Consider the following 25,911-nt stretch of genomic DNA (forward strand, 5'->3'; position numbering starts at 1 on the left):
GGTTCGCGTCAGATTGAACGTTTCGTATCGTATTTCTTTTCGTATTCATGACTCGCCGCGCGGCACACCAATCGAGTAAACTGATCGGCTCATAGACGCTACGCGCGGACCGCCGTAGAAACGAAACATTGAGATTGTATTTGTCGGAGCCGGACCGGAACAGGACGTGTGAAAGACGCTTTAGTTAAGATACAATCAATCAGCCATCCCATCAGAATCAATCGTTAGTTCAGATTAACACATCACCGGATTATTTTCGATATGTTTGTTTCATTTCACAATTAATGTTTCTATTAAAGGCTCTCGAGAGATGTAGTGTGTCTGAACTACAAACATACACAGACATTGAGGATGGTGACGTATCAAATGAAACGCAGAAGAAGAATGGACAATCAAACGGAAAGTTACACAATAAAATACAACAACAAGAAAGAAGTTTACTTATTGAAAACACCAAGTACAGATTGAGCAAGTCAACAATCATAATTAGAATATTAAATTTTACAGTTCCATGTTTGATTTGCTTAGGAAGTATATTTATTTACATTTATTAAAATAATGCACAATTATTATATTATTTAAATTTGAGGTAAATTACAAGTGTTTAGGCTATTCAAAATGTATACTATCGGATTAGACTGACTGTAGGTATATGCAAATATCACAGATTCTACATCTGTCACTAGGTAGAGCGTGACTGACCATCGATAGTCATCTAGATATGTAGCTTAACGTGTAAATGTGACGTGCCACTGATACATAAGTGCAGGACTAATACATTGCTTTATTACTATTACTGTCGTTTGTCCAACGTGAAATAATAAACCCAAATGGCTTGTGGTAAATTGGTTCACACCCTGCCATGATGACCTCATGGTGACCTTATATTGTGCTACTTTATATTCGACTCCATCTTCACTTGCTTGGCAACCTCCAGAAGACGGTTGTATCAAAACTTCGAGACATTCTCAACCATTATACTTCCTGTATGGTGTGCCGCAAACCTATTTTAGATTTCTAGGCTGTTTATTGAGATGAAAGGTTCTTTGATTGTTTATGTAGTCTATATAATCCTCTTTCTCATTTTTTAAAAACATTTTATTGCTGTTTGTATTATATAACACTGTATATACATTTTCTTAATTACTGCACGGGCAAAATAGTATTAAATAATATTTTATCACTATTTGTATCTATAGTGCTGTTCCGCCGTACCACGCCGAGAATGTTAAAGAGTCGCTATCCAATCGAGTTCGAACAATACCATGAAAGCCCCAGTGGTCTAATGGTTAGGACATCTGCATATCAAGCAGGCGGTCCGAGTTCGAATCTCGGTTGGGGCGACTTTTTCTCATTCTCACAGATTTCCTCATCTTTATCGTTTCAAATTAATTAATTAAATTTCAGTATATCACCGGGCGGTTTAGAATTAATGTTCTGTGCCTGATTTGTTTATATATATAAATTTGTATATATGTACTTAACTACACTATAATAATTGTTTTTGTATTATTATTACATGGTAGGACGCTTCCCCTATCTAAATTTCAAATGTTTTCATCAAGTTTAACGACAATTTACACAGAGGAGCTGCAGTAATGGCAAACCGAAACCTATGTTATTTCTTATAACCGTTTACTGAACACAAAAGGCGGAGCTGACGAGCGGTAATGTTGGTTCTCACTAGCGACGGAACGTAACAAAACGTAAGAAAATGCCCTTTCAATAATTGAAGTGAGGTGAACCGTACAGTATTATTGTATCTAGTATTGCACAGATGGTATTAACAGCGTAATCATGGCCGAAAAATTGTTGACTTGTTTGGAGCCGTTTACATTTTCAATGTTTCGAGATGGAGTTAAAGATATTGTCAGAATGGGGAGTATATTGGTAAGTTATTGACATTGAATAACTATTATGTTTTATATTACTGTAGTATAGGAATAGTAGGCCTACTACATAATCCATTTGCCATGCAGTGGTCAACGGTTTAGTAAAGTGGTTAGGCCTATACTTACCATCATTTACGTGTAGGCATATCTCAAGTGAAATGTGGGGACTAAAATATTTTAACCCACCAATCATTAGGCCTATATGCCTATTGTTTATTGTAACTGATCTTAAAAAAAGTATAGTCCTCTAAAAGTTATCATCCTCTTCGCCATGTTATAGTTAATTAACAGTAAATAGTAGCAATAAAAACATGTTTTATACTTGTTTTATTTTTATTTTTTACAGGCATTGTCACTTTGTCTCGAGTACCTTATGTTTACGGTATGTGTGTTGTTCTGCAGTCGTTTAGGTCAGACTGAAATGGCTGCCATAACGTTAGCACAATCGGTAAGCATGTTCAATACATGACATGATACGAGCAGGCAGTTTTTAATTACAACTGAATCCTGGTATGTTTTAACATGTTTAAGATGTTTAAAAGATTCACGGCGTTAAAGCTTGGTTCCCCACAATGCAACCTACGCAACGTAACAAAATGCCCTTCAAATAATTGTGTTTGCTCCCGCCTGCGTGAAATCAAACCTGTGATTTTTGCAGCACTGTTACGTCGTCGGTTCCCAATCAAAAGCATTCGAACTGTCGCTTGTGATTGGTCAATTCCCTTGTGTTGCGGCTTACGTCCTTGCGTTGCGTCCTAGTGGGAACCAAGCTTTACCTAAGTAAATCTAACCATTTAATCATTAATTTACGAAACTTTATTCACTATACCTATAGTTTATAGCCACATTTTGCCTTGTTCCGGCAGCTTGTTCAATGACAGTTTGTAATACATACTTTTCAGTTGTAAGTATTAATGAATCCTTTTTACTAAAACTTGGTTACCACTAGCGACGCAACCTACGCAACGTAAGAAAATGCCATTCCAATAATTGTGTTTACCCCCGCCTGCGTGAAATAAAACCTGCGATGTTTCCAGTATTATTGCGTAGTCGGTTCCCACTTGTGATTACGCAATACATCACTTTGCGTCAATACGTCGCTGCGTTGCGTTGCGTTCTAGTGGAAACCACGCTTAAAAACAACATTTATTTTTAGTCGATCTTACTATATTTTGCTTTAAATTAGTTTTTTCATATGTAAATAATTTGTTTTCGATCCAATGTTTGGTCAAAGTGAATAACCATTATGTGACATTAAAATGGCATATTATTTAAAAAAAAACACGGTTTTGAATATTATTTTTTTGCGGGAGGGGGGTGGGGGTGGACAATATTATCTTGATACTAAAATACATTTTTTACAGGGTCATGGAGCAAACCTCGGACGATCACAAGGAATCTACCTTCAAAAGATGGTGTATCTATCAATAATTGCGTCACTTCTCTGTAGTGCTGTACTTATAAATATTGAAGATATTTTAATATTAATAATTGACGAACCAGATATAATTGTGTAAGTATGTTATGGAATAAGTAAGGACCTACTTGAACAATGCTATTATAATGTTGTTTGTGTTATTCCTTTGCATCAAAAGAAAATTAAAGTATAGTAACAATCAATAAAAGTGACAATTATTATTTTGACGCTTGTTTGTATTTATTTGCTCTTAGATTTGCGGGAATTGTTATACGGAGATTTATTCCAGCTACTTTTGTAAGTACTTTAGCTTATTATCAGTGATGTATCTCCACATACGACAATATTTTGCCAGTATCAAGGAATATTCCGTAATACAGTATTCATATTATCACATGTGGTACTACCTGTATCATGTAAGGTCAGATTAAGGATTAGGTTATGGTCTATGATACAGTACTATGATACATGTAAAACATGTGATGCTGTATTAAGATTTTTTCCTGATACTGAAGAAATATTGATACAGTACCAAAAATCGGGGGCTATATTTGTACATTTATAGTTATATAATGTATAGGTATAGTTATGTTATTGCAGAGTGGATGAAAATACAAGCTAAAGTAGTATACGTATGAAACGCCATATGTGCCAAACTATTTAACTTTTTACTAATATCAAAACTCCGTCTCCAACCTAGACTAAGTGGATGCAAGTTTGTTTTAATAAAAAAAAATGAGAGTACCGTATATCGAAGGGTAATACTGTTATTTTGGTATACTTGTTAGGCTGTATTTATCACCATTGGTCTTAGTCGAATATTGCAATGCAGAGACAAGATTGGCGTTACAGCAATAGCAGCTATCGTCAGTGTATGTTTTAATATACTACTTAATTACATTCTAGTTTATGTGTTGGACATGGGATTCAGGTAAAATAAATGATTTTTTAAAATATTTTAACTAATAAATGTTTGCAAATTTGGATATTGATTCTGATCGCTCAATGACAGTACCACTGACGAACATGTTAGGTCAGCCTTTAGTTCAACTTGATTAAGCTGCGTTTACACGCACTAGGTTAGGCTTTTATAGGACGGGATAAAGCTGATCCGAATCATTTCCGAGTTACTTAACGACGTACGTAATCATTCCGTGTCGTTAAATTCGAAATTACTCCCGATAGTTTTTGTTAAACCATACACGTTTGAACCACAAGTGAAATGGTAAAGCTCTGTCTACACTATCAACCTTTATGTGATGGGCCAATATATGGACATGATGATCATATCACTACCATATTTGAGCATATCACTGCCATATTTGAGCATATCACTGCCATATTTGAGCATATCACTGCCATATTTGAGCATATCACTGCCATATTTGAGAGTATAGACAGAGCTTAAGATTGACTGCAGGACTGGTATAAAATCCGATTGAGAAAAGCGTATACAGCTAGTTTGCATGACAGTTTGACGTCACCAGTGATATGTTATAATATAATTTGATCAATAAAATAACAGTATGGGCTTTTACACCATTTATTTATAGGGGATCGGCTATAGCTGTGGTTGTTGCACAATACATTAATTGTATTTTATTAGCAGTATATGTATACAAGTACGAAGATCTTGAGTGTAAGTTGTATCACCATTTCCAGCTTCAGGTCAAGCGAAAAAGAGCGGCAACTTTTTATAACTAATGTATTTAATTTATAATTTGTTAATACATTTTTTTTCTTTTTTTTTTTTGCAGTTTTTTCTCTCAAATCTCTGGAGAATTGGGGCGAATTTTTCTCAATTGCTGTACACGGAGGGCTTACGTACGAAATAATGCAGGTGTGCATCATGGTCTGTTACATACTATCAGGTATGGTTAACAATTCAAGTACTACTTTTCTTCTCAATGACACTGAAAACCCTAAATTCGACTGTCGCGTACAAAAGTCGTTTCATTTATCATATGGTGTTTTACGCGTAAAGGCTAACATCTCTTTAGGTGCCCGCCAGTGGTGATTTACATATAATTATTTTATTCAACATTTTTTCTTTTATAAATAGAATAGCAGTGACGAAAGTTTAATTAATTGGTGCCCGCTCACCCAAGCATGCAGGGCCCTAAAGCGTGGTTCCCACTACGACACAACGCAACGACATATTGACGCAAAGTGCTGTATTGCGTAATCACAAGTGGGAACCGACGCAACCGTGCTGCAAATATCGCAGGTTTGATTTCAGGCAGGCGGGGGAAAACAAAATTATTGGAATGGCATTTTCTTACGTTACGTTACGTCGCTAGTGGGAACCACGCTTTAAAATGCATTGCCAAGGACGCGAGTCCCTAATGATCAGCTTCAGCTAGATGGACCACCATCATTAAATATTGCGGAAATAAATACAAATAAATAAACATAAGATTAAAAGGAAAGTAAGTCTATGGAAGTTATTTTGTGTTTATAATGAATTAGTTATGTTAACTAATATTATTTTTATAGAACGATTTGGGGCCATTGATGTTGCAGTTTTTGGTGCATTTAACATACTTGCAGCGTACGTTCTTATAGTAAGTTGTTGTTGGTCATATTATATAAATATGTTTCAAGAGTCCTAAATTGTTTGTTGATGATCTTTTCCTCTTACTTATGAAAACAAGACCGAGCTGCACATCCAACAAATAAAACCCTTCACTAAAACGGCAGTCCTTGTCAAATTTCATCCGATTCCGCAGCTGTCACTAGATAGATTCTAACTGACTATCGCAAGTCATTTAAATACGAGTCTAGCTTTATTAAATACTTTTAACAGAATTAGAAAAATTCAAGAAATCTTTTATATTAACGTGTCGTTTTAATATATTTCAGATGTTGATAGGATTCTGTGTTTCATTGACGATTATGGTTGGTCAATACTTGGGACAAAATGATTCGAAAAAGGCCAAAATTATTGTGGAGATAGCGTTTATTTTTATATGTAAGTCAATTACTCAAGTAAGCCGTTGTACCGTGTTGAATTATTGTTTTATATTATTGAATATTGTTATCTACAAAATTATTACAATGACTAGAATAATAATTGACCGAGATCTGTGTTTTAGTAAGCGTTGCAGTCGTTATTGGTGTTACACTCTTCTTGTTACGAGATTATGCTGGATATGTTTACACCAATGATAGGTATGTATGCAAATTAAGAAGATATCCCCTTTATGCTCTTATTTCGAATTAGATTATGGAGTAATCCAAGGAATTATCACAGAAATAAAGAGCCATCAGAATTATGAATTGTTACCATGGATATAGATTAAGAATGTAGTGCCTCACTCTACCCTAATAGTTCTGTATTGGACGAATCCCAGAAATATCTGACATGGACAACAGATGACTGCCCGCATGAAATTTCTTCAATTCAGCAATTCGGAGTTTCGTTAAGCTAAAACTACTTACTTTATTGCTGGTCCGCCAGATAGTCTGATGACTTTCCCGCCTCGGCTGCCTTGCTTATATCTCGGATTGCTTTCTTCCAGTCCTGTCTGTTTTCTCTGAAACGTTTCTATACCTTTGGTTAAAATGCTGGAATTTTTTCAATCCACAATTTCCTTCATGAGACACATGTCGCGCAGCACTTGAATTCTCCAATTTGTTTACAATACTAAATACAACAATTTTTTACATTTATCCCTTATCCTGTAGAGAAATAATAATGGCATTTTCAAAGATAATATTTTTGGCTGGGATATATGTTGTCTCGGTAACGACTGAGGTAGGTTGTATTGAAAGTTATTGTTCAAAACAAGTATAATATTACATTAAATTTGGAATAAAATTTAGCCATATTTTTGTTTTGGTTGTTTAACTGTTTTTCTGATTGTGATCAGGCGATTATCAAGGCAATATTACAAGCAATTGGTAGACAGAACGTTGGATCTCTTACCAGCCTGATTTCCTACTCAATTGGACTTGTATTAGCTGCTGTATTTGCATTCAAATTACATTGGAAAACAACAGGTAATTTTAAGGCTTGATCGGTTTGAGTGATTTCTACAACTTCTTTTGTCATCATCATTTTCATTTTCATCGTCAACATAAATATCATCACCACTACTCGATTTGATTGTATTCACCCGACTCTGCAGCTATAACTAGATCAAGTCTAACTGACTATCGCAAGTCAACTAGAAACGAGTCTGACTGTAATAAATACTTATTAAAAGGCGTGATCTTTTTCATTACGTCACTTGTCCATTTATTTTTGCTACGTAATGAGGTTCAGATCTGCATACAAGGTATAACGAATTGCAATAGTCAGTTAGACTCTATCCAATGACAGCTGCAAAATCGGGTTTTGTACTCACCACCGATCATTCGGTTCAGTACCTTTCTTGCGGCCACTGGTTGTTAAAGCATTGACATATGAAACTGATTTTACAGGTCTTTGGGCGGGTATCGTAATGGCCGATGGCATAGAAGCGTTTATTCTTATTATAGTATTAAACAATATAGATTTTGCAAGAGAATCAGAACTCGTGAGTATTAACGTATATCAAAAGTTAATGAGCTAGACCCGTTCCCATATGACTTGCTCAGTAGGCCTAAGTCAGGTGTATTTTAGATTAACTTATTAGTCTGCTTTTTGGTTTATACGTTTGTTTCCATTCATAAAAATGTGTTCTTATTTTAGGCTCTCGAGAGATGTCGTGTATCTGAAGATCAACAGTTATACACAGAAATTGAGGATGATGACGTATCAAAGGAAACACTACTGAAAATTGAATCAAATGACGAAAAGATAGAAAATGAAGACATAAAAGAGACAAGGTCACTTATTGAAAATACCGAGTACAAACTGAGCAAGCAAACAATTATTATTAGAATATTAAATGTCACAATTCCATTTATAATTTGTTTAGCAAGTTTTTTTATTTATCTTTATCAAAATTAGTATGTATTAAAAATCAGTTATTGTTATCTCTCATAAAATGGCCTTCGTCATTTAAGATTTAAGAATACGTAAAATATTTAATTGTACAAAATCATTAACTTTCTAGGTTTAATAATTTTAGTGTCAATAAAATACTGAAATACAGAAGCACAGTAGGCCTATTATTACTATTAATATTTGTCATAAATATTATGTTTCTGATTTCCTAGTTAGATAAAGGATGTTTTAGACTAGGTCTGCTAAATTTATGAGCCAATCTTATTAGCATAATTTCTGTAGGAAACTTTTGGAGGGAACATGTGAACCTCCTCTGAAGCTCCTAATTTGCATATTGAGTATAAAGAGTAAAATGTTACAGATACAGACAGGAAGAGAATATATTAACATAGTAGAAAGACGTATATAGTATAGAGAAGAAAGGTCTAGACTGGTAGAAAGTTGTTTTGTATTAATACTGAGTTACAAGAAATAAAAGTTATAGTTGATTATACTTTTTGTGTATGTGGAATCATTGAGCACACAGTCTGTGTACGGTCTCGTGGATTAATACGCCAGAGAAAGCATACGCTCGGAATCAACACTATAAAATCCCTACATGGTGGCAGCGGTGAATTTTTTTTATTGAAGACGTGAAGAGATGGCCACAGTTTACTGTCTGTAGACACAATACCGTACGGATATCGGTGAACCACCTACATCCTTTATCATAATAATTTCATAGATAGAATTTAAATCATCCATTTTGTGTTTTGACGTATGTTAGAAGACAAAGAATAAAACAACGAGTTACCGTATCAAATCGTCATCATCATTACATCATCATCATCATATAGTTATCATTGTATATAGTCACAAACAAAAATTGGCAAGTAGAAATAAGAGCTTGGTTAATTGAGAATAAGTAAAAGATGATCCGTGACAATCACAATGGTTATCCACCAAGTAAGGATACCCAATACAGGATTGCTATGAAGGTTAGATTGTTAACGATTTTTAAAACATTTTTAAGTATAATAGGTCCATGTGTTTTATTTAAATGTGTATATGTTTTCTGGTCTGTATGTAAATGTAAATTACTTTGTATATGTGCTGTACATCAACTGAACTGAAGACAAGAATGATTGTTTTTGCTTGGTCCGGTTACACCTGGTGATCAACTCCTATGTTTTTTTAATACTACTTTCCTGCGAACCGCGGATAATGGTAACTTATTAATTGTTAACGTTTGTATTAAGAGTGTGTTATAAGGAAGTTGTATATACAGTACAGTATTGTATTTTAATGTGACTGTCTTTCTTTTCTGGCCCGCTTCTTTTGGGGCCTATTGTAAATTGTGAATTTGCATACTTATTTCCTTGGTACTTGGTGGTTGTCCTCTTAAATACTCCACAAGCAAGTCTGACAACGAGGCACACAAATTATACTTTACACATATAGGCCCTTAGTATAGTGGCTTTTAGTATAGTAGGCCTACTCGCCTAGTAGTAATGGTTTAATTATGTAATTTTTTAATAGCAGTATAATCTATAAAACGGATTCTCACATCAATAATAAAAACAATCCACTTAATATTTTAAATCAGACAATGATAAAGATGGTATAGTAATTAGAAATGCATTAAACATCACGTGACATTATTGCATTAGTCTGAATTATATAGTTATTCGTAGGCCTATTTCAATATTTGTTTTGGTAAAATCAACCATTTCCGACGTATACTTTGTATGTGACGTGTGTACATCAACCATTTTCAGCGTATACTTTGTATGTACTGTGTGTACATCAACCATTCCAGCGTATTACTTTGTATGTGACGTGTGTACATTTACCATTTCCAACGTATACTTTGTATGTGACGTGTACATCAACCATTTCCAGCGTATACTTTGTATATGACGTGTGTACATTAACCATTTCCAACGTATACTTTGTATGTGACGTGTGTACATCAACCATTTCCAACGTATTGCTTTTGTATGTGACGTGTGTACATCAACCATTTCCAGCCTATTACTGTTTATGTACTGTGTGTACATCAACCACTTCTAGCGTATTACTTTGTATGTGCTGTCAACTGAAGACAAGAATGATTGTTTGTGCTTGGTTTTACCTGGTGATCAACTCCCATGTTTTGGGGGATAGGCCTACTACGGTCCTGCCAACCACGGATAATGGTAAATAATTATTAATTGTTGACGTTTATTTTAAGTGTTGTTATTACGAACGATGTTTGATGGATATATAATACAGTAGGGACCTACGCTTACTTAGTAATCGGATCCAATGCACAGTGCTTGGACCCAAGCTTGATTTAACATCTTTAAGTAAAAATGAATCTTTCTAAATAGACTCTGCTTTAACACGTTTTCCCTCACCGAGACTTACCCCTACCACACATGGGGATAGATGTGTAGTACCTACTGCTGTTGTTTCTATACTTCACAACGATATATTGTAAAGTCCTAAGGAAAGAAAAGTAGATTTATTAGATTAATAGTTGTAATAATAATATAATTAGTACTTTTTAGAAACATCTTAATGCAAAATATTATGATAAAATAAATCATCTTTTTAATATAATTAGTTTTCTTATTGTATTTTTAGAGGTTGGAAGTGGAGATTATAGTTATGATCCCGAAGAATGTGTTATGACTTACAAACACTGGAAAGAACAAAGTAAGACGTGTTGTTATTTTGTATTCCTTTTAATAATACTTATTTATTTAAAAACTGAAATTGGTACGCTGATTTACCGTTTATTAAATAAAAACTTGCCAAATGTTGATACATTTTCGATTGTGTAAATATCAGTTAAAGTTTACTAATAAAATATATAGGTCTAGATTAGTAGGTTTGTTAACATAGTGATTATTTTTGTACAGTATTATTGTTTTCAATTATTAAACGGTATTGTTTTACAGGTGGTGTTAGTATGTTCGTGACCAACATTGGTCCTGTTGGAATTTACATTTCAAAGAGTGACAGCTCGTATTTAAGTTTTACGCCGGTTGGAATGGAGAATGTTCAATTAGTCGACCCTTGGGAGCTTGACTATGATGACACCACATCAACGCTATACTGGTATGATGACGGCAAGATGTCCATTGAACGATATTCATTTGACACTAACCAACATGACGTGCTTTTTTCTTTTATATACTGTAAGAAAAAAAAGTCAGTCTATTTTTTAATAAGAAAATAAGCCTCATTATATTTTGATAGCAACTTTTTAAACTGTGTAAGCTTATTATAGTACAAATATGCACTCTTTAGAATATTTTAATGCTTGAACCACATCCTACATTGTTTTATTGTTAAATAATCAACGAAAACAAAATCATCAGTTACGTCACAAAATCAACGCGTATGCCTACTGAATAGAGCTTAGACAACTTAAACATCTGCACATAAATGGTAATTATTATAGTCTATCAAAAAAAAAAAAAAAAAGTTCATAATTTCTCAGCGAAAGCGAAAAGCGTCCTGAATCCGTCTCTCTGTCAAATAATGTCTATGTTGTTATTCCATACTTTGTCAGGTCTTTCAAGTCCACGTCCTCAGAAAATTAAATTAGGATTACACGTTTTTATTAGATCTTCTTCTACATACATTAAATACATAACTCTTATTTGGTTTGAGGGTTTGACATTTAAAATGTCTTTAAAAACGGGGTTGTCTTTTATTTAAAAAATCCTTAGCAAAGCTGTAGGTAGATTATATATAATATTATTATAATTTATGTATATTATATGTATATTAAACAACATTGTTTAATATACAAATAATGAATGTTTATGAGTGCAATGGTACAAATAATGGCACGAGGTGAATGATGAAAGGTTATATCAACGAGGCAAAGCCGAGTTGATATAACCTTTCATCATTCACCTCGTGCCATTATTTGTACCATTACACGAATACAAAACATTCATTATTTGTTTCATCTAGACGTTTTTTTTTCGTACACAAAAATGTTTCAAAAAGTACTATTTAACGATCGTTGAATAGTGCGTACTATTGCACGCCATGTGACCCACATTCGTCCAATCAAATGACAGGAATTTATATAGGTGTTATATAATATCATTTATAAAGATGTGCGTTTAGCCGTTGATGGACCTGGAAAGAAGCTTTATTTAACACTTGATGTTGGAAATACACGTAGAGTAATTGGAGTAATAAATCTGGATGGAATAGACTTAAGAACACTGATTGACACAGGATTAATCTATCCATATGCAATTGCGATAGACACAACTAACGGGTATGTCACTCTCTATTGATTCCGTTATGCAATAACTCTCCAATGAGATCAACTAACTTCACATACCCATAATATCGATTATTACGTAAACGTGTATTATTAATGCATACAAATCATTTACCTATTTTAATAATGAATTATAGAAAAGTAATAATTATTGATGTTTTTTCATACATTCAATATCAGAATTTCAGTTCATTTAATAATATAGCTTTAGTATTATGTGTTTCTCTGGTATGTATGTGACTGTACAGTAACTGTAAATAACATACTATATTTAATTAGATACCTGTACTGGACTGATGCAGAATTGGAAAGGATAGAGCGAGTGAAGTTAAATGACTTGAGTACAAGAACTGCTTTAGTGACAACTGGACTTAGTTATCCAACCGGACTTGTTTTAGCAGTTCCCGGTAAGTTAGAGTCATAAATGTATGCAAGTTATATAATGATACTATATAATGATGTGCTAGTATTTGTAATGATGTTATTTGCTGACGACCGCAAGTAGATTAAACTCTTTACTATTGAACAACACGATAATTTCTCAGTAAGATCATGGAGTAATTACTCAATGCTAAGACAATGGAGGTATCTCCATGCAAGACTAATTTGGTCATGTTTCATGCACATGTTTTGTGCTGATAAAATGTTACAATTATCTGTTATAATGTAATACTATTTTATACTGAATCAACCAAATTATTTTACACCATTTAGACCTTTCAACACTTTGATAAAAAAAATGACCGAGGTAATAATATTAAGCGCTTAGAAGCATTGTGCAATAAGCGTTATAGGCCTATAGCCTAACAACGAATATTATTATTATTATTTACATTTATAGACCTGTCAACAATTTCATACAGTTTAAAACTGCTCACGTATACAATTTTACTATGAGGGAAAGGAGCATATCCATTAAATTGAATTCATCCGCTATTCACTAAAAAAAAAGCTTTTATATATTTTAGATGGAAAGATGTATTGGTGTGGTTACAAAAAGAGAATGATTGGGGAAGCTAACCTTGATGGATCTAACAGAAGAACGATTACGCTTTCTGAAAAGGCACGTCCGTATAACATTGACATTTATAGGAACTACCTGTACTGGACAGATTATGGTGGTGACATATATCGAGTTGATAGAAAAACTGGAATATCATCAAATCAAACTAGCGATAGTCGACTTAATACTCCACATGGCTTATATATTTTCAAAAGTAAATATTCTAAGTTAAAGTATTTAAATGAAATTGCTGTTAATTAAAACTATATAATTGTAGTTTTTCTTTTAAACAATGGATGTGGGTGCAAATGATACGTTAAATAACATTTCATAGAAATTATTAGAGGCCTAGAATAGTACACATGTTTGTGGTCAGCAACATCCGTTTTTTAAGTACCATATTTTTAGACCAAAACAATATAAGACGAATCTGTTGTATTTTGAAATGTTATACGTTTATAGAGTGACATGATATATTAATGGACGTTTATCTTAGTAAATATTTAGTAGAATGCTGCCACCAAGTTGTTCTAACACGATGCAAGTGTCTTGCGAATACATTGACTTACCACAATTAAATTGTAATGTAAATTATTGTTCCTTGAATTCATTTTTCTTAAATAGGCCTATGCCATTTTGATGTCACGTATAGTATAGTTATTAACTTTTACTAAAATTATTGACCTGAAAAACTGTAATTTAAATCAAAACAATGGATTTTTGTTAAATTTAACAGTTTGTTTTATCGTTTGTAATCTTTTGTTCGTTTATTTTTCCTACGGAAGTGAATAACTTGAAAACTTCAAATGGCCTATTCAAGTCTGTTTCAATTAATCTTCATTTGTTCATGTATTTGGGTTGTTAATACATCTATAATAATTATAATGACGTCACATAGTATCAAGCATGAAAAAACCTATGAACATTCAGGTTCTATTGGTTGCAGTCTTTTGTTTACGAATTCAAGAAAATAATTAATCGAACAAATTAACTTTTTAATGGAATGTAAACGTAGAAATGAATTACAATTTCTATATAAAATAGAGAAGAGAACTTTGTTTAATTCTATATTGCAGGAATATACGTCATAATAATGTGTAAACAGCATGTTTGTGGGAGGAAAACAACATGAGTTTATCATAATATCAATGAATTATTTAATGTCTTTCTCATCTTCATGTCCCATAAATTAATTAAAATGTCTACTTAAGAGTAAACAAAATATTATTATTATTTTTAATTTTTTTCATTGTCATTATCATTACGGTATTATTAGTGTTATTACTATTATTATTATTATTTTTTTTTCTTTTTTAATACGGCCATACGGTTCTAGGACACCTACCCCCTAGACAGTTACCCCCGGATGGGTACCACCCGGACAACTACCCCCTTAGGACAACTACTCCCCGGACAACTACCCCCCTGACAACTACCCCCTTAGGACAACTACCCCCTTAGGACAACTACCCCCTTAGGATAACAACCCCCCGGACAACCACCCCCTTAGGACAACTACCCCCTTAGGACAACTACCCCCCGGTCAACTACCCCCGGTCAACTACCCCCCGGTCAACTACCCCCCCCCCCCCAATCTAAAAGTAGACAAATATATAGGACCGGTTTCTGTAAAAATGAAATCATCTGTTTTTAACGGGTGTTTCGAAACTAGAGACCCGAGACCAGAGACCTGACACGAGACCCAATACGTATATTAGGCTCTCCCTTTTCGTATAGTGGGGTCTCCCTTTTCGTACGTGGGTCTCCCTTTTCGTATATTTAGGTCTCCCTTTTCGTATTGGGTCTCGGGTCTCTGGTCTCTGGTCTCGGGTCTCTAGTTTCGAAACACCCGTTTTTAATCGATTATTCTGTTTAACAGCACGCTAGACCCTAGATGTGCTAGATTTAAAGTACCGTATTTATTGAAAAAAACGGCCTGGGCTGTTTATTGTTTAGGTGGTTTTTAGGTGGACATTTATTGGAAGAAAGTTGTTTATTCAATGGGAGGGGGTATAATCTAATGGAAATAGACGCCGATTATTCCATATGATGTGTCATGGGAGTGACATGGTCACCGTTTATTTGAGGGGAATTTATTTAAAGATCGCCGTTTATTCGGTGAGTGAACATTGAGGTCAAATATCAAAAGTGATATTATTCTTCAAGTGTACAAAAATACAAATGACAAATTTGAGACAAAAATTAATTCTTTTAAGACCAGTGGTTATCGAAGCATTGTCCTGACGCAAAAATTATTATTATTATTAGCAAACCCAGTCTTTACAGTAAATACATGGAGTACTATATAATACGTTTGACTATCCTATGATCATGTGTGACAATCTTCAGTTTATACCAGGCTATATTTATGTTCAATCTTTTACTTTTGTTTACAATAATGAATAGTAATTCGTCAAAGTAACGAATTGAAATATAGTTATTAATTCCTATTATACACTGTTGCAGAGTCAGGTTGTTGAATGGCCTGGGTGGTAGTTGTCCATCCGGGGGATAGTTGTTCTAAAGGGATAGTTTTCTGGGTGGTAGTTGTCCAGGGGTTAGTTGTCCTACGGAGGTAGTTGTCCTAAAAGATTTTTTGCCCTCGGAGTATTGTCCAGGTCCAGGAGGTAGTTGTCCTACGAGGAGTATTGTGTCAGAGGCAGTTGTCCGCGGGGTAATTACCCGGGGGGGGGGGGGGGTGTAATTCTCCGGGGGTAATTGTCAAGGGGTAATTGTTCAGGGGTAATTGTTCCTAGGGGGTAATTGTCCGGGGGTAGTTGTCCAGGGGTTAGTTGTCCAGGGGTTAGTTGTCCTACGGAGGTAGTTGTCCTAAAAGATTATTTGCCCTCGGAGTATTGTCCAGGAAGTAGTTGTCCTACGGGGAGTATTGTGTCAGAGGTAGTTGTCCGCGGGGTAATTACCCGGGGGGTGGGGTAATTGTCCGGGGGGTAATTGTCCGGGGGTAATTGTTCCTAGGGGGTAATTGTCCGGGGGGTAGTTGTCCAGGGGGTAGTCGTCCTAAGGGGCACAGCTGTTCCAGAAATATGAATTAAGTGCAGCGCCCCCAACGTTTCATAGCGTTTTATGGAGTAGCGATTCCGAAAACATATTGTATACAAACCACATGAGGAACCCGGAAGCAATCAAGCATAAAACGACTGTTTTTTAATAGCCAATAAAAACAAATAAAGACCGCGAAAGTCAGAAAAATAATGAATATTCATTAGAACAACCCTGGATGAAGGTGAAAAACATGTTGTCGTCGTTTTATCACGTGGATTTTAAGAGGTAATGTAATTGAAAATTGTACACCCAACGCCAGTTTTTTTCTCAAGCGATACATTTAAAAAGTAGGTATAAATGTTGTTTTCCATATCAGTTTAAAAATAATTTTTTCTGTTGAATTCTTTGATTTAGTTGGATACTTTAGTTATCCTTGAATGTTTTAACAAGGATCGTATTCATATTGCCTGGCTGGATTTTTTCCTATGCTAGCTTATAATAGGCTATGCCCAGGCCCCATTGCGTGGTTAAAACCAGCTGTGTAAGACTAATGGCTGTTTATTTTTAACACGTAAACATGTATATTCGGAGGGCCTGAGTGACAGTTGACCTGTTATAAAGCTGATTAATTACTTGTTCCTGGTCCTAATTAAAAATTAGGCCTAGTCTAGGCCTAAGCTTTTTTAATAATCATTCATATTGGGAGAGGAGTACAGAGTAGGCCAGGCTACAGGCCTAGCCTAGTAGCCTAGCTAGGCCTATATAATAGGCTAGGCTACATCATCAGCAGGTTAAAGGCTAGCAGCCTACCTAGCATGTCTTAGTCAAAGATCTGTAATATATTAATAGAAAGAAGATATAGAGTACTGTGACATTAGATATTTAATCATAAATGCATATTTCTTTCATATTTGTATTGTATATTTATTATTTTGATATGCAATCACAATCTAAATCAGTAAATAACATCAATTTCCGTTATCAATCAATAATTATTAATATATAAACCAAATTAAAATAAAATAACTGTTTATTTTTAACACGTAAACATGTCTATTCGGGGGCCTGAGTGACAGTTGACCTGTTATAAAGCTGATTAATTACTTGTTCCTGATCCTAATTAAAAATTAGGCCTAGCCTAGGCCTAAGCTTTTTTAATAATCATTCATATTGGGAGAGAGGAGTACAGAGTAGGCCAGGTTACAGGCCTAGCCTAGCTAGGCCTATACTATATATATGCTAGGCTACATCATCAGCAGGTTAAAGACTAGCAGCCTACCTAGCATGTCTTAGTCAAAGATCTGTAATATATTAATAGAAAGAAGCTATAGAGTACTGTGACATTAGATATTTAATTATAAATGCATATTTCTTTCATATTTGTATTGTATTATATATGCAATCACAATCTAAATCACTAAATAACATCAATTTCCGTTATCAATCAATAATATATATAAACCAAATTAAAATAAAATAGCTTCCAAAAAATTAAATTCATTTACAATTCATATACCATTTGTTAAATATTTACAAAATCATTGTTCTAGCAATAACACAAAAAAATACTACCATTCATACAGTATACTGTACATAATAATATGCAATACTGTAACAATTAACTGAGAAATAGCAAACTATTCCTCAACTTTTCTCCACTTAGTTACCGACCTATTTACTTCATGCTGGATCTCAGGTGAAATAAACGTCAGATGTTACTTCATGATTTCCCACAAAACTTTTTCCATGGTACTGCTGTCGAGGAATTAATTTTTTCTAAATACCTCGTCCATTTTTGTACATAGAGGTCCAGTTTCAAATCTCTTGGTTCATAGTAGTTCACTATATAAAATATATAAAAGAAATATGGCATTAATTTTTATAGTATTTGCATGTTTTAGACATAATTTGAAAGGTGTATAATGTAGGACTGACCAAGTCTTTGACCTCTTGTTCTTTTAGATTTAGTCTGTGGCCAGTCTCTGCAATCTTACTATGCTGTTTTGTCACAAGTGACACTGAGAGTTCATTTCTTAAATGCTCAAGATTCTCTTCTAAAGACTGGATTTTAATCATTGTACTTTGTAGCATGTCGATGTGCTGCAGCTTCTGATTTTCTCTTTCTGCTAGATGATCACCTGAGATTAAACAATATTGGTCAACCAAATAAACGTCAATCTGCATAAAAAATGAGCATCAAAATTATTATATTTAAAAAATGTTAACAACTATTTCTTGTAGCAGATAATGATAATATATGGATAATTCATAGGAAAATATGTTCCAGCCAAAGGTTTGCTTTATTATGCATAAAAACAGGATAAACAATTTTGAAATTCTATGCTCAAAGGGACAATGTATATTTAAAGAGCAACTTGACCAATTGAGTTATTATGTAATGTCAATGTAAAGTTGAAACAACATTTGAATTTACCAGTCAAGATGTCAGCATCCTGTCGCATGTTGAATATTATAACATATTGACACCTGGAAAAATAGTTGATTGAGGAAATATTTAATAAAGAAAAGAGGTATATTTATAAATTACTGTAACAATTGTTTGTTTCGACAGTTATTTTATACTAACATTGTTCTTTAATATGAAGTACAAACACACATTTCATTGTTTGGAGTGTGTATTAAACTTTCTAAGAGGTGGTTATGATTATTTACCTATCCTGTTTAATTCAATGTATACCAGGTATGGCCTAAAAACGCTGTGCGATATTGTTTTGCTTCTTTTTTTCACTTCCATGGTCTACAAAAGACTTGTAGGCCTTGAGATATCTACAGGCTTGAGGAACATTGTTGGTTCTGATGTCATCTTGATTACAAAAACAATAGATGCAACTGTACTTTCCTTTAAAAATAAATCAATTTTTAAATCTACAGTACTTCAAATTTTGTGTCCAAACAAATCCAAACAAGAGAGCTAATAGCCAAAATATTAAACCATTATTATGCTGTAAAAATGTATTAATATTATTAAGGCCTAGCCTAGGCTGTGACTGTCACTCAGTCACACCAGCTAGCCTAAAAATGCACCAGGAAAGCAATAATTATTATTATAAACACATGCCATTAATTATTTGGTAACAGTTATAATGATTACATTTAGGATTAGGGTAATTAAAGGTTTAACTATTACGAATTTTCTATGTTTCGGCCTAGCTTCATTCTAGGCCCACATTACTGTCACGGTCATCGCGGGCGTCAACGCACTTTCTAAGCCTATCGCCAAACCGTTTTCTCGCCGATAACAATAACAATGTATAAAAGAGTTGCAAAATATGCGAGTTTTACTAAAAACTGAACCAGGCTATATTAACAAAACTAGTATTATTTTGTTTATATAATAATGATGGACTATATTCTAGTTCGTTCTTTTTCTAAAAAAATGAATTATATCCAAAAATAAAGTAAAGAATACAATGATATTTTCTACTTACGATTGTTTACTATTTCATTACACAGTTTATCTCAACTTCCTGGTTTATGTGCGGGAGAGTATTTCAGTGAAATGGACAATATCCTCGTTTATTTATTAATTTATAGTAAAGAAACAAATAAAATATTTATTTTTTAATTGAACATACACTTTTTTTAATCGTTTAGTTTTGTATAAAATGTTTTTACTACATAAAAACTGACGATAGCGAAATTTAATTTGGCGTTCGCGAAATAATGGTTTGTAAACAAAAATTATATGTCCGCGCGACTCGGGGGAGCCTCGTCTGCTAACACTGAGGGCGCTTGACTTTTTCTGATACCTTAACACTAGTTGAAACAGCTGTGGGGGGTAGTTGTCCTAAGGGGGTAGTTGTCCGGGAGGTATTTGTCCGGGGGTAGTTGTCCTAAAGGGGTAGTTGTCCTAAGGGGGTAGTGGTCCAGGTGGTGGTTGTCCGGGGGATAGTTTTCCGGGGGGTAAATGTCCAGGGGGTGAATATCCGGATACGCGGCCATACTGCGTTGAAACACCGGTTCTCGTCAGATCATCGAAGTTAAGCAACGTTGGGCCCGGTTGCGTTCTGGATGGGAGACCGTCTAGAAATCGTGGCGGGTGCTGTATATACTGGAGAGTGATGGTGTAATGGCAATATCGGACTAGCATGTGATAGGCATGGGTTCGAGGTTATCTGTACCATACTAATTGCATCCTTAGGCAAGATGCTTTACTCTCATTGCCTAATCTGGTAGGCGCTGCACTGCTGGCTGCCGTGGGTCCGTGGAGGGCCTAATCCGAATTTCCTCACTGAGGACAAATATTAATACAAAATACAAAATACAAATACAAAAATTAATATTTCTTGGCAAAATACAATTTTAGTACTTCATTTTGTTTGTTTGTTAGCACGATAGCGCCTACAATTTTCAAGTTATCATTCTGAATTTTTCGGTGTAAATAGGTAGATACTTACAGAACATGTCTATTGAAATTTAAGAAAATCGATTGAATGAGCAAGCCAACAATTATTATTAGAATATTTAATGTCGTAATTACATTTATAATTTGTTTAGCAAGATTGTTGTTTTTATCTTTATTAAAATAAGTATTTAAATTGAAAAAAAAATACCGTTCTTGTTATCTCTCATAAAATGGCCTTCGTCATTTAAGATTTAAGAATACGTAAAATATTTACTCTTGACTTCGGTTTATTAAATGATTTTTTTAAATTAAATTTGAATAGTTTGAATTGAACTAGGCCTAAACTAGATTGTACAGTGTATGGACGGTACAGCTAGTACACAAGCAGTCATTGGTTATAAGGAACAAATTTTTGGGGTTTTAAATAAAATTAAAAAAATATAATTGCTGGATGAATATTATTATTTACGTATACTGCTTGGTATTATATATTACACAATTGTATATATACCATGGGAAAATAATATAATATATTATATATAGTTGTTTTTTTTTAAGGCCAACTACATAATATAAACAATTATTTGATATTTGTATGGACGTACCACCGAAAGGACGGTATGTGCCATTGTTCTAAAGTGAGTGCCAATAAATACTGAAGCACATTCTATTTGTATTTATTTAACACTTCATTTAATGTCTTATTACTACATTATTTATTATTAAATTAACAGTATGCCCTCCACATGTTAGAAATAGTTTGATACGTGTGGTAAAAAGATAATTTCAACTCTTTCATGTTTGTGACACAAGTACAATTAGAAATGTCCCCCTCTATAGTTTACCTAAAATTTGGAAATTGTTTGATTTTGAAGTTTGTTGTTTTGATACCCCAGCAGCAGAGAGCGGAAGTGGTAGAAAAACCATTGTGTCATGGTTGGCCTCTAACACATGGACAGACAACTCAGATTAAAGAATGCTTTGGCAATGTTTGTGAACTTCGTCATTTAATTACAACTTTCATTTTACCTGATATTACTATTATTGATCTTTATACGGATTTTTGAAATTATTAAACAGCAAGGTGAGTTGTTTTATTTTTTAAATTAAGGTTAATTGCAAAGTATTTTGTGTATTTTATTATTAAGTTCAGGCCTGGCCTGGCTAGCTACTAGTTAGTAGTACTAGCTAGCCTAGCCCCTTGGCCTAGGCCTAGAGGTCTAGAGGACTCTGAATCGCAAAACCCCGCGAAAAGTTTTTGCACAGGACGGACCTGGCCATTCGGCTACTTAGTAGGCCTTCCAATGCTAACTTAATAGTAAGTGCAGATTTGGCTGGCAGTGACTTACCTCATCCAAATGCAGTTATTTTCTGTGTACAAAATGAGAAGTGTTCTCTAGGCCTAAAAACCCTAGCTAGGCCTATGCTAGTAAAGTATTGTGAAGGCTAACAAGATATGCAATTTATATTTTAGGTGTAGGCCTATGTGTTTGTGCCTTCTTTATTTATTAGTTTTAGACTAAAATAGAGTTAGAATGTAGATAGTTCTTATCTTAATTCTAAGCCTACACAATGTAGGCTAGTGTGTTCTGCATTCTTAAATTAATAAATAAAATCACAGAAGTTTAGGTCAAAACTTTCCTCTTTTTGGTAGAAAGAAATTATTTGATTAAACATTGTGGAGAAAAATTTTCACTAATGAAATGGTCTTGATTTATTAAAAATTATGTAATTTGGTTTATGATTTCATTATGCATTCATTTTTACTGAGCAATCTGTTACCAGCTACATTTCATATTTTCAACATATCATATTTGACCTTTGATGGAATTTGACCTTGATATACAACATTCCATTAGGATGGCAGCTGCTAGATGTAACCATGGTTATCACCATGGAGATACATTGACTTAAATTCATGGGTCCTGTTGAGAGGATGAAGAGCTATACATGTTCCATAGCAATTTCAGTCAATTTTGTTTATGTTTTTAATAATTTGACTGTAATCGATGAAATTATGTCATGTTTTTTTTTAACCAGAACAGCAGGCACACATCTGCTAGTTTGCACTTGTTTTTAGAGTACCAACTAAAGCAGAAAATAGAATAATTTAATTTGTGACAGTTATCAGTAGCACACTGTGGTGTCTTCACAATAAAGACAGAAATTTTTTTAGGTATTTGTTTACAAATTCAATCTGAATCACAATTTTATTTGGTAGTTATAGGCCTACAGTGTCGTCCTGCAAAAAGCTGGACAGTTTCCAAAATACATGTTAATATAGTACGTTCTCTCTCTCTTTCTCCCCTTCGTTGATGTTCACATTAGTAGCTAATTTGTTGTGCAGCTGATGGTAGTGTGAATTGAAGTGAGTTTAAATATCATAGTTTGCAAGGCTATAACTCTAGCATATCAAATATTATTTGATTCATAATGTCATTCTGTTTCACTACTTCACCTAGTGACAATAGGGTTAAACACTTTGACCATATTTAACACGTGTAAACGTGATTATCACCTTCCAAGTGATTGCATGTCCCTGAGATTGTTTTAAAAATAGAAATAAAACTGATACTGTACATCAAGTGGCTATTTATAACATCCATCTGTCCATTTTACAATTGTAATTTTGATGCCTTTGTAGTGTAAGACCTCCATGGTGTAAGTAAGTCCATCCATTCATAATTCTTAACAACCCATGTTAACTAAGTACACATTGTATACTGTGTTCTATCAATTCAAATATAATCCAAAATTGCCATCTTCATGTTTGATTTGATGACATCATCATACCAAAAAATTAGAATGTAATTGTGGGTCCTGTAATTTCACCTACAGTATGCTTATTGCTATGTATCAATATAATCAATAATATTCCATACTGTATTTGTAGGCCCAATTCAGCCCTATATGTTTCAGGTCATGGGATGGCTTCATCAAATTTCTGGGCATGTATTGTATGTGTAAGTTTACAGTAAATGCTGGTAAAATTCATAAATCAAAGATCATCTATACATAATTGTTCAAAGTGATGAAATAAATTGTAGTTAAATAAAAATATTATTTTTAAAGATATGATTATATTTCATACTGTCATTTTACTATTGTAATTTTTGATACATAATAGTACATCTGCCTCCCAGCTGCTAAAATGTATGGTAAACTACAGTATGGCAGTAGTTATGGCCATTACGCACGTCATGCCTATTATTATCACTGCCATTTTAGGCCAATTAGAGTAGTTGTTAAAACATTAGCATAATATTATATAAATAACTCTGAATTTTATTATATAAATTCACAAAGAGAAACAAAGTCTGGATTTTTATCTGCAAAGATAAACAAATCATTCATGCTTTTTATATCATATTTTAATACAGAGTAGTAGTAAAGGAATTATCAATATTTAATAAACTTGGCATTACTTTATAATAATAAATATAAAGTTTAACTAGACATGTAACTCGTCACTTTGACGAGTTTGGTTATCCGCCGCGCAAGTGGTGCAACATTAACATTAAGGGGATATGTTGAGGACAAAAGGAAGTGTTCACGTTGGCATTATGACCTGAACTGAAGAATATGATATGTTGTTATTGCTGAATTTTATTATTTAAATTCATATATAGTATACACAGTATAATCTGTATCCATATCACATACAGTGTAGAATAGGTGAAATTACGGGACCCGCTATTTATTGCAATTTTTAACATGTTGACGGTTTTAAAATGAAACGCGAAGGTAGCAATTCCGAAAGGAAATTATCTCAGCAACAACGTATTAGCGTGTAGAAGAAATTTGAATACGTGAAATATTGATGCGCGCTCTTTTAAATGTAATGAATTATGACGCAAAAGATGAAAATACGACCTTTTTTATTTAACTGGCCATATGATGACGTCACAACATCCGATTGGCAAAATTTTTACATAATTTCGTATCTACAATCAAATAGCTTTCAGAAAAAGTTTTAATCGTGATTATCACATTTTATTCTTACGAGCTATAACAGATTAAAATTTACTGTAAAGATGAAATTAATGCCACACGTGATTTCAATTTTTAGGCATGATGACGTCATAAAAATTAAAATATTTTTAACTCATGCGAAAGATAGTTTATAGACATAGGCAATATCAAAATTGGGGTGAAAATGGAAAACGGATAAGTGGAGATGCGCTCTATTCAATGTGATGAGCTATGACGAAAGATACAAAAATCCTAAATTTTATATTCGCGTGGCCATACGATGACGTCACAATGTCCGGTTAGCCATGTTACTACCTGATCCGATATCTACAACTCATCTACTTCCAGAATATGCCATCCACAAAAAGTTGACCGTCTAGTTTAGAAATTACGACTGTTTAAAAAAAGGCATAATTTTGACGAATTTTTGAACTTTTTCATCAAAAACGCGCCCAAATTGTCCAATTCGACGTGCTCGTATGACGTAACTTTAAGTCGAAATTGTTTAAAAGTTGGTAAAATTACTAGAAGAGGCTGGAAAAACATAAGTCACGCGAAAAAAATACGTTTTCAATGCTACGTGCGCACCGCACACGTAAAAATGTGCGCACGCGTGGGAATTTTTGACATGCTTAAAACGACATAAAACGCGTAGAAAGTTGATTATAAATTAATTTTGCGCATTTTGAAATTTTAAATACGCGTGCGCGCGTAACTTTGTGTAAAACACGCAATTTTTTTTCAACAGAAAGTTAGCGCATGATATAAATTAAACTTTTGCAAAGTTTCACTTTAAAATGTTATTTGGTTTTCGACATATGTTAGATACGAGAAAATCGTTAAATCGCGCGTACGTCACGTTGCGCAATTGTAAACATCATGAAAAGCTTCGCTTGACGACGTTACATAAATGTCAAAATGTTAACATAGTTACCGAAATGTTATGTTTGCGAGTTTTAGAGAAAAGCGTTACACAAAAATCATACAGAAAGAAAGAAGAAGAATAAAAAGTTGATGATGATGATGATGATGATGATGATGATTTCGTACAA

General features: G+C 33.8%; 3 protein-coding genes, 1 long non-coding RNA gene and 1 other non-coding gene across 5 annotated transcripts in view; 4 read left to right on the forward strand and 1 right to left on the reverse strand.

Moving 5' to 3' along the window:
• The first annotated feature begins 1,271 nt into the window (after positions 1 to 1,271).
• Trnad-auc (transfer RNA aspartic acid (anticodon AUC)) lies at positions 1,272 to 1,343 on the forward strand. Its single transcript has one exon. It is a non-coding gene; the product is annotated as a tRNA-Asp (tRNA).
• Positions 1,344 to 3,881: 2,538 nt separating this feature from the next.
• On the forward strand, positions 3,882 to 8,462 carry LOC140057163 (multidrug and toxin extrusion protein 1-like). The gene is made up of 10 exons (XM_072102717.1): positions 3,882 to 3,941; positions 4,098 to 4,240; positions 4,863 to 4,948; positions 5,067 to 5,180; positions 5,806 to 5,873; positions 6,172 to 6,280; positions 7,135 to 7,311; positions 7,735 to 7,829; positions 7,985 to 8,153; positions 8,455 to 8,462. Exons 1-10 carry the CDS (start codon positions 3,882 to 3,884, stop codon positions 8,460 to 8,462), a joined length of 1,029 nt encoding a protein of 342 aa, XP_071958818.1.
• A 2,452-nt stretch (positions 8,463 to 10,914) lies between these two features.
• Positions 10,915 to 14,139, forward strand: LOC140057335 (low-density lipoprotein receptor-related protein 6-like). Its single transcript, XM_072102952.1, has 5 exons — positions 10,915 to 10,921; positions 11,167 to 11,406; positions 12,341 to 12,509; positions 12,795 to 12,922; positions 13,484 to 14,139. Exons 2-5 carry the CDS (start codon positions 11,178 to 11,180, stop codon positions 13,777 to 13,779), a joined length of 822 nt encoding a protein of 273 aa, XP_071959053.1. The 5' UTR covers positions 10,915 to 10,921; positions 11,167 to 11,177; the 3' UTR covers positions 13,780 to 14,139.
• Positions 14,140 to 17,316: 3,177 nt separating this feature from the next.
• Positions 17,317 to 20,125, reverse strand: LOC140057248 (uncharacterized). Its single transcript, XR_011846894.1, has 5 exons — positions 19,971 to 20,125; positions 19,195 to 19,381; positions 18,956 to 19,008; positions 18,457 to 18,699; positions 17,317 to 18,363 (listed from the first exon to the last, which is right to left on the reverse strand). It is a non-coding gene; the product is annotated as an uncharacterized lncRNA (long non-coding RNA).
• Positions 20,126 to 21,828: 1,703 nt separating this feature from the next.
• The window catches only part of LOC140056030 (uncharacterized), a 53,600-nt gene continuing 49,517 nt past the window's right edge, over positions 21,829 to 25,911 (forward strand). The window contains exon 1 of the mRNA XM_072101251.1: positions 21,829 to 21,971. The gene's annotated coding sequence lies outside the window, so the exon portion shown is untranslated. The remainder of the gene's footprint in view (positions 21,972 to 25,911) is intronic.

The sequence above is a fragment of the Antedon mediterranea genome, chromosome 8 (genome assembly GCF_964355755.1).
Source record: "Antedon mediterranea chromosome 8, ecAntMedi1.1, whole genome shotgun sequence".
In the NCBI taxonomy this organism is placed as follows: Eukaryota; Metazoa; Echinodermata; class Crinoidea; order Comatulida; family Antedonidae; genus Antedon; species Antedon mediterranea.

Excerpts from the sequence above, each read along its gene's own strand:
- LOC140057163 (XM_072102717.1), top strand. The coding sequence starts at position 3,882 with ATGTATAGGTATAGTTATGTTATTGCAGAGTGGATGAAAATACAAGCT. Across the intron at positions 4,949-5,066 it reads CAAGTACGAAGATCTTGAGT|TTTTTTCTCTCAAATCTCTG; the intron begins GTAAGTTGTATC and ends TTTTTTTTGCAG. Across the intron at positions 7,312-7,734 it reads ATTACATTGGAAAACAACAG|GTCTTTGGGCGGGTATCGTA; the intron begins GTAATTTTAAGG and ends CTGATTTTACAG.
- LOC140057335 (XM_072102952.1), top strand. The coding sequence starts at position 11,178 with ATGTTCGTGACCAACATTGGTCCTGTTGGAATTTACATTTCAAAGAGT. Across the intron at positions 11,407-12,340 it reads GCTTTTTTCTTTTATATACT|ATGTGCGTTTAGCCGTTGAT; the intron begins GTAAGAAAAAAA and ends TCATTTATAAAG. Across the intron at positions 12,510-12,794 it reads GCGATAGACACAACTAACGG|ATACCTGTACTGGACTGATG; the intron begins GTATGTCACTCT and ends ATATTTAATTAG.